The following is a 12,587-nucleotide window of genomic DNA, read 5'->3' on the forward strand; positions in this document are numbered from 1 at the left end:
TTGTGCATGTAGCGCTACTTTCGGGTCACAGTGTTTTAATATCATGTTGTTGTTCAAAAAATCTGTTTCAAAAGATCACCAAAGCAATACCTCTATCCTTAAAATCTATGGTGACTCAAGATGTTTTATATTCAAATACTACCCCTTGTCTGAGAAACCTTAATATTGAATACGGTATGTTCATTTCTGTGATGAAAAAATGTTCCAACAAATATATGAGGGCAGTTTTAGTGAAATAATATTCTCCGGGCACAGTTCATAGACAATATATTCTGAAGGAGTTTACAAAAGTTGAGCTAAGGGAAATAAGGACAATATATATTAAATACCCAATTCTTCCCAAAATTAAAGAAATACAATTTAAAATGATTAATGGAATATACCCTTTAAAGGATTTTTTAAAACTTTAATTTAACATGGAGGTTGATGGCTGTTATATACGTGGAGCTGTAGAGGGTGCCAATCATCTGTTTGTGGAATGTGAGAATGTACATGTGTTTTGGGAGGAGATCAGAGATTGGCTGAGAAACAAGGGTGTGGAGATGTCCCCATTCTCTACAGAAGAGATCAAATTTGGTATTTTTGTAAACGACTGTAACTTAGTCGTTAAACTTAGTAATGTTTGTCAACATTATTATGCTCCAGGCACATTTATTTCTACATAAATGTCGATTTATGAAAGTAAGGCCTACATTTCCCAATTGGCTTAATGGGTTACAATTATCAATCAAATCTTGGAGAATGATTAAGAGTACAAAAGCCCTTAAATTGATAGCCGTTCACTGCTCGCTGTACATATCTTACCAAGTCAGACCTACACTGTTACAATGTCCATTTCTCAGATGATATAATTGTTGATGACTGAAGTGCTGATCTCAACCAAACCTAACCCCTCCTCCCCAACTCCCTCCACATCCCACCCCCCGGATTGTAAATAATGTAAATAATTCAATGTATATACTCTGATGATGGCCCTGCGATGAGGTGGCGACTTGTCCAGGGTGTACACCTCCTTCCGCCCGATTGTAGCTGAGATAGGCTCCAGCGACCCCAAAAGGGAATAAGCGGTAGGAAATGGATGGAAAATGGATACTCTGATGATTAACTTGTGTGATGACTGTATTATGCTGATAGTATATATTTATACGATGAATTGATTAACGTGGACCCCGACTTTAAACAAGTTGAAAAACTTATTCGGGTGTTACCATTTAGTGGTCAATTGTACGGAATATGTACTGTACTGTGCAATCTACTAATAAAAGTCTCAATCAATCAATCAATCCTTGTTAAAAACATTTGAAGTGATTAAGGTAGCCCTTTTTGTTTTCTTTCATATTTTTTAGTATTATTACTCTATCTGTATTTGCTTTTGTTTTCTTTCCTTGATGTTGAAAATGCCTTGACTTTTGTGCGAATTATAAATGTATGTTTTTTGTTCAATAAAAATACAATTGAAAACATTAATAAAAAGCGCTACTTCCGGGTCACAGTGTTTTAATATAGTCTATATGAATTAAAAAAAAAAAAAAAAAAGGTTTAAGTGAAAGTGAAATTTTATCCCTAAAATAAAATGTGTTTAACGTATTGCGTTAAAGTGTTGAATGCGTTTAGGAATTTGAAAACGTTGTTTATGTTGGTATAAAGGATTCTGCAATACTCAATTTAAGCGCTGGGAACGCTGTAACAGAAAACCTAACCGGTTTCCGTTTCCGGTACTGAACGTCAACAACACTGAAAGACGAATAGGAGAAATTCCATTCCTGGCGTACGACCGCTCGTTCAATTTTAAATTTGCTGTAAGTTTTACTGTTTTATTTATTTTAGTGTCCAAAACTCTAAACGTAGCGCCCAACGAGTTGTCTTTAACATACTCGAGAGTCACGGTCGGTGCTACCAAAGCTAATACTCGGCCTTGTGTGTTTATTTGATGCTGTTAGCCGCCGGTGCAAATCAGCCGCTATGATAGCGCTGCTATTCACTAATGAGTGCACGCACAATCCTGCACTTATTTTGGCCAGTTATCGTCATATTTCGCGAAATGAATGTGATGCAGATTTTTTTAAAATTCAATCAGTGACGTAATGACTTAAAAAACGTGACATTTTAACGTGTCTCATTGCACCAGGGACTAATTAAAACTAAAAGTAGCAAGCAAGTGTTACAACTCAATAATCAAGTTTTTTTAATTTATATTCAACCGTCGTTTGAGCCATGTATTTAATTGAACTCGTCCATTGTTTGAGTTTGTTACAATGTTGTGCCCTCTCTTTTTTCCCTGTGTCTCTTGTCTCTTCAACAGATGCTCTGTCTAATCTCTAATTTGCATCCCAAGAGTTGTCAGATTAACGAGGCGTCTGTTCTGTGAAGTGCTCAGTTTTGAGCCACTACTAGCACCACAGCATCGGTGCTCCCCTGCACTGAGCCATCACCATGGAGACGGACACAGTAAGACAACATTCTGGCCATTTTTTAAGACACTACATCGACTAAACTAACACCCTCCCCGCATTGTTAATAATCGAATGTAAACAATCAAATGTAGATACTTTTCTTATGCCTTCTGATCTCTCTCTCTATGTCCACTACTTGCTGTACATATCCTACCAAGTCAGACCTACACTGTTCCAATATCCATTTCTCTGTTCTCAATTGTTGATGACTGATGATGACAACCAAACCTAACCCCCCCCCTCCACACCCTGAATTGTAAATAATGTAAATAATTCAATGTATACACCCTGATGATTATCTTGTGTGATGACTGTATTATGATGATAGTATATATCTGTATCATGAATCAATTTAAGTGGACCCCGACTTAAACAAGTTGAAAAATTTATTCGGGTGTTACCATTTAGTGGTCAATTGTACGGAATATGTACTTCACTGTGCAACCTACTAATAAAAGTCTCAATCAATCAATTAATCAATTAACGCTGACATTTTCTTGTAAGCTTTTTTTCTGGCATGCGCATATTATAATAATTGCAGCGATGGACGTGCTTGTCATTTGTTTACAGGAGGTTATTCCTATATGGCAGAACAAGCCTCATGGATCCACTCGAAGTGTTGTGAGAAGAATAGGCTCAACTCTTCCACTCAGACCTCCGCAACGAGCATGTTTTCAGGTATTGTTCTTAAATACAGTGGAACTTCGATTTAGAAATGCCTCTATTTGTGACCTTTTCTGGTGCTTGCTTGGCACTCAGCATCAACGGTTGGAATTGGGGGTTAAATCACCAAATGATTCCCGAGCGCGGCCACCGCTGCTGCTCACTGTTCCCCTCAACTCCCAAGGGGTAAACATGGGGATGGGTCAAATGCAGAGGATAATTTCACCACACCTAGTGTGTGAGACTATCGTTGGACTTTAACTTTAACAAACCTTTACATGGCGGCAAATATGCCTCTGTGTGCGAACCATGTCTCAGCGTACAAACGCTTTATTCATTTTGTATGCCGTCTGAAGCCATCCGGGGCTGACATTTTGATGACATCACTTTCTGTTTTAAAGACACGGGGCCCTCTACGTCACATCCTGTTTCCATACTGTTCACACATATGTCCACTGATATTTAAAAACTCTACACTCGGAGTCCAACGATTTCATTATTTTAATTTTAATTGAAAGAGCACGCACTTGCCGCGCTCTCGACTGACATTGCGGTGCAAGCGTGATGACGTCACGTTATCGATGGAGGTCCAGTAACAAGCGGTTGAGAATGGATTGATGGATGGGTGAAAAAGGACAGATACATTTTTTATTTTTTTTAAAATTAAAATAATTTTTTATTTTTTTTTAAAGGCCGGATTTTGGACGCTGGCGGGCTGTATCTGCCCAGGACAGGGGTCGGCAACCTTTACCACTCAAAGAGCCATTTTGACCCGTTTCACAAAATAAAGAAAACAATGGGAGCCACAAAACTCTTTTGAAATTTAAAATGAAATAACATTGCATACACATTTTTTTTGCTTTGTGCTATGTATAAACCAGGGGTCTCAGACACGCGGCCCGCACCTTAATATGAAAATGTAGTGTTAGTGCGGCCCGCAAGTTTTAAATGAATGCCGCTTGACAGCATCACACTTGCCAACCCTCCCAATTTTTCCGGGAGACTCCCGAATTTCAGAGCAACTATTCTCTCGAATGTCTGATTTTCACCCAAACAACAATAATAAGGGCGTGCTATGATGGCACTGCTTTTAGCGCCCTCTACAACCTGTACTAACAGCTTGCCAGCCCAGTCACATGTTGTATGCGGCTTCTGCAGACACATAAGTGACTGCAATGCATACTTGTTCAACAGCCATACAGGTCACACTGTGGGTGCCCGTTTAAACAACTTTAACACTCTTACTAATATGCGCCACACTGTGAACCCACACCAAACAAGAATGACAAACACATTTCGGGAGAACATCCGCACCGTAACACAACGGAACAAATACCCAGAATCCCATGCATCCCTGACTCTTCCGGGCTACATTATACACCCCCGCTACCACCAAGAGCCAATTAAGTTTGTAAATCGAGGTTCCACTGTACTTGAAATGGGTCTTCACTATCAGATATATGAATTTAGTCTGTACCCATCAGGAACTGCCAGGTCTACCCTCTCTTCGCCCTATGGACGGCCCACTGGTTCCTACCTTAGCAGATATCGCCTGGATTGTTGCAGATGAAGAGGAGACGTATGCCAGAGTGCGGTAAGGACACCATCCACCCTCAAATTGTAACACAATTTTTATAATTATTTTCGGAATCGCAAGGTAGTTTCAGTGAAAGCTAGTCTTTCTCCGCTAAGTAGGATGAAAGATTGTTTTTGATCACACTTTTCTTTCCAGGAGTGACGCTCGACCCCTTAAGCACGAATGGAGGCCCACACCTCTCCTGGTGCTCCACAGGAACTCATCCGTACCCAACTTCCGGCGTGAGGGCAAGCGAGTGGAAGGGCTGAAGAAGCCCGGGGTGACGGCGCTCAACCGCACCACAGCACTGCAGGATGAGCTGGGCAGGCTCCGAGCACAAATTGCAAAGATTGTGGCTGGTGATACTGGTAAGTCCTAATGCCTGGGATTGTGGATCGCGGGCAAAGGTTTGCTTTTTCTCCTGCAGTCCCTTAGTGGTAAAATTGAAAACGCACTTGTTTTAAGAGTCTTTATTGCCAAGATGTGTCTTGTTGTAGGGGTACATGACAACTGATAACCGATTTAAAAAATAAAAAATGCGTAAATGAGGCGAGATTAACCATACTTTGCTGTAGGTGGGTTACTGTGTATATATTAAGCGTTCCTACCTTGTAGGAGGTTCCAAGCTGCTCCTAAGATCACCGGACCTCATTGTAAACAAACATGGCGTTGGTCGTGTGGGTCTTCTCTAGATGAAGACATCCTGTCCGAACCGAAGGCCCTGCAAACACTTAGCTAAGAGAATGCAGACTAATCCACCTGCAACAAAGGCTTGGGGGTAAAATTGTACAAGTTAACATTCCTGTAAGAAATGTAGCATCCTGACGGAAGTATACAGAATCTGACGCTCTTTTTTAAAATTTTATTACGGACATTAACACGCAGACATGGGTAATCATTGCACTATTAGCACCACAGCGCTAGCCTAGCCCAGGGGTCGGCAACCCAAAATGTTGAAAGAGCCATATTTGACCAAAAATACAAAAACAAATCTGTCTGGAGCCGCAAAAAATTAAAAGCCATGTTACATAGAGATAGTGTGTCATGAGATATAAATTGAATTAAGGACTTAAAAGAAACTAAATTACCTCAAATATACCTACAAACGAGGCATAATGATGCAATATGTACATATAGCTAGCCTAAATAGCATGTTAGCATCGATTAGCTTGCAGTCATGCAGTGACCAAATATGTCTGATTAGCACTCCACACAAGTCAATAACATCAACAAAACTCACCTTTGTGCATTAATGCACAACTTTAAAAGTTTTGTGGACAAAATGAGACAGAAAAAGAAGTGGCATAAAACACGTCCTAGAAAGTCGGAGAAAGTTGTACATGTAAACAAACTACGGTGAGTTCAAGGACCGCCATAATTAGTAGGACAAAACGGCGCTCGCCAAATACTCGAAATCAGTGACGCATGTTTAATATAAACAGTGTGCTTTATAACAATTAGGGAGGCTTGTGTCATTTTTGTCCTCCTACAGAAACCATATTAAAACAAAAAATATATTTTCCCCCCTCATCTTTTTCCATTTTTCATACATTTTTGAAAAAGCTCCAGAGAGCCACTAGGGCGGCGCTAAAGAGCCGCATGCGGCTCTACGCGGGTTGCCGACCCCTGGCCTAGCCAGTAGAAACAAAAACACACCATTTCCTCATGAGGTTGCTTGCATTCAAGAACATCCAGAATTTTGAGCATCAAACATTACAACTAAAGTAAGTTGTTTTTTGCACATTCTCGATGTTCTGTATTGCTACAATATGTATGTCAATTGTGTTGAATTTATTTTTTAATGTAGTACTTTAGTTATTTAATTTATATCACTGAATAATTTAAATACTAGTCTTTAACTTGAATGTCACAAAATTCCATAAAAATAGTACTTTTTAAAATCTTTTTTACAAACATGTGTATGTTGAAAATGTTAAGTACCAGTTTGCAAGGCATTTAAAAAGTACAGTTTTGGTACTATTATTGGTTAAAATGTAAACAATACCCATTCTCTATCAGGACATAAGCTTCACTGATTTATGGATGTGCTGTTAGCTCTATCATAGTAATGACTTAATTTCATATTTTGCCAAATAATCCATTCTTTGACTCATTCTTACCTCCAGGTGTGCACAAACTACAGTTAAATCTACATTATAAAAATAATAGATAAAAATAAGATATCACGTATCGGTCTTGAGAAGCAGGAATTTATCAGTATAGGCTTGGGGAAAAATAGTGTGCATCCCTAGATTATTGGCGTCAATGTGTGGGTCAGTGGCTGAAAATAAATTACACCTCAATTGGGCTTTGGTTTGTTTGCATGCACATATTAATGTGGCGCCCGGTACGTTTTATTCGGTACGCCAGCAATAATCCAATAAAACCCTGTGCTGATGAAGCTGGTTTTAGACAGAAATCCATCCATCCATCCATTCTCCACCGCTTATTCCCTTTGGGGTCGCGGGGGGCGCTGGAGCCTATCCCAGCTACAATCGGGCGGAAGGCGGGGTACACCCCGGACAAGTCGCCACCTCATCGCAGGGCCAACACAGATAGACAGACAACATTCACACTCACATCCACACACTAGGGCCAATTTAGTGTTGCCAATCAACTTATCCCCAGGTGCATGTCTTTGGAAGTGGGAGGAAGCCGGAGTACCCGGAGGGAACCCACGCAGTCACGGGGAGAACATGCAAACTCCACACAGAAAGATCCCGAGCCCGGGATTGAACCCAAGACTACTCAGGACCTTCGTATTGTGAGGCAGATGCACTAACCTTAATAATGATTTAATAACATTGTTATAAGTGTGGTTGAAGTCCCAAGAGATACATGAGACAGAGCAACATATCACAGATATCTCTTAGTACCACAGAATACAGTTACTAAATGAATGCCTCTCTCAAAATTGAGCATTATTATCTTTATCTACAGCTTTTGTATTGGCTCTTATTATAATGTGCAAGTGTACTTAATGTTGTGCAAACCAGCAGTTGATGGTTCTATTCTTGTTTTAATTCCAGGCTCCAACCCCTTAACCCCTGACCTTCTTTCTCCCGACGACACCACCATGAGCTTCTCTATGGCGCCCTTCGAGACCGCCCCTTATCAACCGGCCACTACGGCAGCCGCCTCCTTTGTCATCAGCGATGTCACCGAAGAAGAAGAAGAGGAGGAGGATGAGGAAGAAGAAGACAATGACAAGGACATGGTATCCGTGGTGTCCGAGCTGGTCCCGGACCCAATGCCGCCGGTCTCAATGACGGCGTCGGCGACTTTCGACCTGGACAGGCCCAGTATGGACTACCGTGAGGCGGAGGAGGACACGGTGTCGCTGTCCAAGTCCACCAGCTTTGCAGATGTTATGGACATCCTGAAGGACATGAACCGCATGAAGATGAGCAAAGACAGGTACTGACCATTTAGTTCATTTACACCTCTAATAAAGTACCTTAAACATTTTTTTAATTATAGAAATAGGATAAATCTGTCAAACTGTCACCATCATAAAAACTTCATTAACTGCACAGGCAGTTTATTTAAAGTCACTTTAACCTTCTTAACTGTCACAAGTGTAAAAAATAAGTTAACCACCATGTAGGTAACAATACTATATAAAATAAACACCTTTTGATGACATATAAACAATTAAAGTGTACAAGTGTTAGGCTCCAGCTTACCTGTGACCCCAATAAAGTAATCAATTTGCATAGTTGGTCATGACTCGGGATGTAGCGATATGAAACGGTTATTGTAACCAAAATTATCACGGTTATTATTATCACGGCATTGTGAATGTGCTCAAAAAGGACTTTGACACACACCGAAATATTTTACCCAAATTTTATTTAGGAATTTGATAAAATAAGCAGACACACACTAATATTTCTTGGCTGAAGATATATTAAATATTGTTTTGTCTTCTTAAGAGCCATACTATTTTCATTTGAGTCTATAAATGTGTTTATCTTCTTAGGTTGTATTTGTAAAAGTTTTAGTGATATCTATTTTTTTAAGGATAAAAGGGGTGTTTGGGCACTTCACTTCCAGTTTATGTGACGGCACACGAGTTCACTTCCTGTTGTCGTTATTCCTTCAAGTATATATCGATCACTTTTTGGTAAGAGAGCACAGCTTGTAGTTTCAATGAGCACAATTCAACAGCTTAGTTGCTCAGACAGCAATGTGTTTATATACGTTTGGATTGGGGTATGTCGTTTCTTAATGGGGAAAGACGATAATGTCTCCTGTATTCATGTTAGCATTTAATTTAGCTGGCGAGCTCGCACTAGCTTGCTTCTCCAGTAATTGAGCAGTGTCAACAGTCCGTGAGTTCATCAAAGTGTGGTTATTAATCCCGGTTTTACGATAATTTTAAATCAAAACAGTAATACTAACCGTTGGGAGATTTGCCGTGGTTTATCATCATACCATTTAACGTTCCTCCCTAGCTATGACGTATGTGCATATGATTGCAAAGAATGTTGTAGGATAGTCAAAGGAGTTGAAAAATAACATCATTCAAACAAATATGTTTAGAACCACAAATCAACTTTCTTCTTTTGCTTGTCGTTTTTTTTTTTCTACACCAGAAAATGTCACTAAGTTTGTTGCTCGATGCTTTTAAAAAAACAAGTATCTGGGTCTGAATACTCACTACAAATGGCAACCAAATCACTAAGTTGGCAACACTGATCCCCCCTGCCATGTCTTATTGTTTGGCAGACCAGGCATGTGTGTTTAAAAAGCGGAGATACAATGCAAACGTAATCTAAAGTAGGAAGTTGTAACGACAAGCTAAAGTCACAGACAGTCCCATTATAATGTGTTTTTGAGCAAAGGTGAACATGTAGCCACCACAAATAAATGAATGTATTAATGGGTTTATTGTCATGTCAGCCATTTTGTACCGAGCAGCCAGGACCAGGATGTGTGTGCAACTTTTCGAAGTTGCAATAAGTTCCATTTGCTGTCCTGCGATTATCATTAGGAGTGCCCCAATATAACTTTTTCACTTCTGATACAATACTGACATTAATCCCATATGATATTAGCACAAATCCTAGTACATACTTGTATTACTCTGTAGTGTGGAATGGTAGAAAAGGTTTGATCAAGTGAAATTACTCAGATTAATGCTTTTGAAGTAGAGTGGTAATTAGTTTTTGGTCACACCTAGTGGTTGCAATAATTTATTAAGTAATGCTAAACGGAGTAAATTGAATGATGCGGACACGATTGTTACTGATACTTTCTAACACACTTCTGCCCTGAAGACTGTATCTGCAAGTAATATGCAACTGCAAGTATGTGAAACTTGCTTACATTGAGAAAGACTGTTTTAGACAGAAATACTTAATAATAATTACACTTATTACGTATGTCTAGCTTGTGTGTTATTGAGTGCTGAGCTGTTGTGTAGCTGTTAGCTCCCTGCAGCATTTAGCCTACCATGTTTACCTTTTGTAAATGACTTCACTAAAATATAAGAAAATATCATCTTTGTTTAAGGATGTTTAGATGTTACTTGTATCAGAGATTTTACATGCAAGTAGTTATTGAAATGAAAAACCGACAGTTCAACACTCTAACCTTGTGGTTAGAGTGTCCGCCCTGAGACTCGAAGGTCATGAGTTCAAACCCTGGCTGAGTCATACCAAAGACTATAAAAATGGGACCCATTGCCTCCCTGTTTGGCACTCAGCATCAAGGGTTGGAATTGGGGGTTAAATCACCAAAATGATTCCGGAGCGCAGCCACACTGCTGCTCACTGCTCCCCTCACCTCCCAGGGGTTGAACATGGGGATGGGTCAAATGCAGAGGATAATTTCACCACACCTACTGTGTGTGTGACTATCGTTGGGACTTTAACTTAACTTTATTATCTGATACCTGTGTTTTTAGCTGGTAGCATTCAATCAGTACACCCCCTAGTTATCATTTTACTCTTGTTCTTCCATAACATTGTGTTTACTTTCCAAATGAGTGCCCCTAAAAGCGTGTTTTTATCCATGCCAGGTACAACAGAGGCTGCACGTCTTTGAGAGAGGAGGACTCGGCCTCTCTGATCTCGGAAGCTCTGAGAAAAAAGTTTGTCTTGAAGGAAGAAGACACCTTGTCCATGAAGCGGAAGTAGCCTGCCTTCCCTCGTTCATTCTCACCCTAATACTCCGCGTAAGTCGCAAGGTTCTCATCTTCATGTTATACAAAGCCATGTTGTCTACTTACTCGGAGTTTCTTTCTCTGGTTATTTTTAGGCCTTTCCCATGAACTGTCATGGACCACAACCTCGCTCCTCAGACCTCAGTGCAATAGCTGCCTGCCAGAGTTAGAAACACAAAACAAATGTGAACTTTCAGAACTATATCACATATTTTTTTTCCACGTTTCAATGTGTTCTTAACAGACTGGTTCATCTGAAGATGGACTAAATGGACCTTTAGGAAGCGTTTTTTACCCCTCCAGGTTTAAAAATGAGCCTTTTTGCATTTTGTTTGAAAGGTTTTTAATGAGGAATTTCAGTTGTATACCGTACTTGAAACACCTCGTGTTTATACAAGCTATATTACGATTTAAAGTGTGTGGCGACATTAGCTCGTGTGAATATATTTCAGTATGCAACAGATTTAAGCTTGTGCCAGCCTATTAGGTGAAGAAAAGTCAGCTGTATGTGTGTTTTACATAACTCGATGGCAGTGGTTTGAACATTTTTCACCAAGTAACACTTTAGAAAACATTTGTCTCTTTAAGTACCACCGTACTGACCAACATTAAAATACAGTACCGAAGTAGCCCTAAATATTCATTAAAAACAAGGCTTAGGGTTTAGTATATTTAATATTTTGGCCACTGTCACATTACACACAGTAACACTGTTTGAATATAGGAGAATAAAACACTGTACTTAATAATTCAAATTAAAATAATTGCAAATAATTAGGTGATTCTTTGGCGTACCACAGTTTGAAGATCACTGCTCTATAGGAACCTGCCAGTTTGAAGGAATATTCCTAATGACGCCTTACCGTCATTTGCCTGATTTTACTCTCCCAACTGTGCCATTTTGAGTTTTTTCAACCCACCCCGTGTTGCCTAACATTTTGGGTTCCCTTTGATTTCGCAAACCGCCATCAGCTTGCTCACTATTGGAAAGACACAAATAATACCTTTTAATATTTTGAAGGGTAAATAAACTTAACATCAATTACTTTTTACCCTGCGTTGCTTGTTTTTTTTTGCGTCAGCATTTGTAAATAAAGTTGGACTGATGTTTTGAAGTAGTGTCTTATTTTGGATGCCCTCCATGCAGTGTGAGATGTTGCCACAAGGAGGCAGTGTTACACAAGTTTCCAGTTCTAAAAGACCTTCATAGATTCCCTTCCAACTTCCAAGATATTCGAGTCAGTGCTCCAAAATCTTTTCTCAAAGATCACTCTCAACAAACCATCTCTTTTGTTTCCCTGAATGATGTCGTCCCTGAGTGAGACACGGTCTATTTTCTGAGAGTCCTTGGCCTACTTCAGCCACACTATCGTCTGTGGAGGCCCCTGTTAATGAGACTTAGTCAAAATTAGGCTCAGGTTAAATATAGACGAGGACGGCACACTTTCCTGTGATGAGACCGGTTTAGTATTGAGTTACATTATCTACCTGCTGTGATTATCCAATGTGTTCATTACCACACTTGTTCTCCCTCATCTTTGTTGGCCTACGCACCTGTTTCGACCGCTACACCTGTGTCAGTTGCCCCGACCTGTGTGTTTAACCGTACCTGTTTATTACACCTTCCTGTTTTACTTAGGTCACCTGTTTCAATTGCCTCAGCTGTGTTTACATCCACACCTGTTTCGACTGCTTTACTGACAGGTGTCAATTACCACGGCCTTTT

At 39.9% G+C, this 12,587-nt stretch overlaps 1 protein-coding gene across 2 annotated transcripts; it reads left to right on the top strand.

Moving 5' to 3' along the window:
* The first annotated feature begins 1,679 nt into the window (after window positions 1–1,679).
* On the top strand, window positions 1,680–11,972 carry mtfr1l (mitochondrial fission regulator 1-like). Of its 2 annotated transcripts, none has more exons than XM_061968298.2 (8): window positions 1,680–1,799; window positions 2,303–2,448; window positions 3,024–3,131; window positions 4,601–4,710; window positions 4,849–5,060; window positions 7,722–8,109; window positions 10,718–10,873; window positions 10,957–11,972. In XM_061968298.2, the coding sequence occupies exons 2-7, from the start codon at window positions 2,434–2,436 to the stop codon at window positions 10,833–10,835; spliced, it is 951 nt and encodes a 316-aa protein (XP_061824282.2). In that variant the 5' UTR covers window positions 1,680–1,799; window positions 2,303–2,433; the 3' UTR covers window positions 10,836–10,873; window positions 10,957–11,972. The 2 variants fall into 2 exon arrangements, with proteins under 2 accessions (XP_061824282.2, XP_061824283.2); XM_061968299.2 differs by having other exon boundaries at window positions 1,688–1,799; window positions 2,336–2,448.
* The last annotated feature ends 615 nt before the right edge of the window (window positions 11,973–12,587 follow it).

This window comes from Nerophis lumbriciformis, linkage group LG08 (genome assembly GCF_033978685.3).
Source record: "Nerophis lumbriciformis linkage group LG08, RoL_Nlum_v2.1, whole genome shotgun sequence".
NCBI classification, from domain to species: domain Eukaryota; kingdom Metazoa; phylum Chordata; class Actinopteri; order Syngnathiformes; family Syngnathidae; genus Nerophis; species Nerophis lumbriciformis.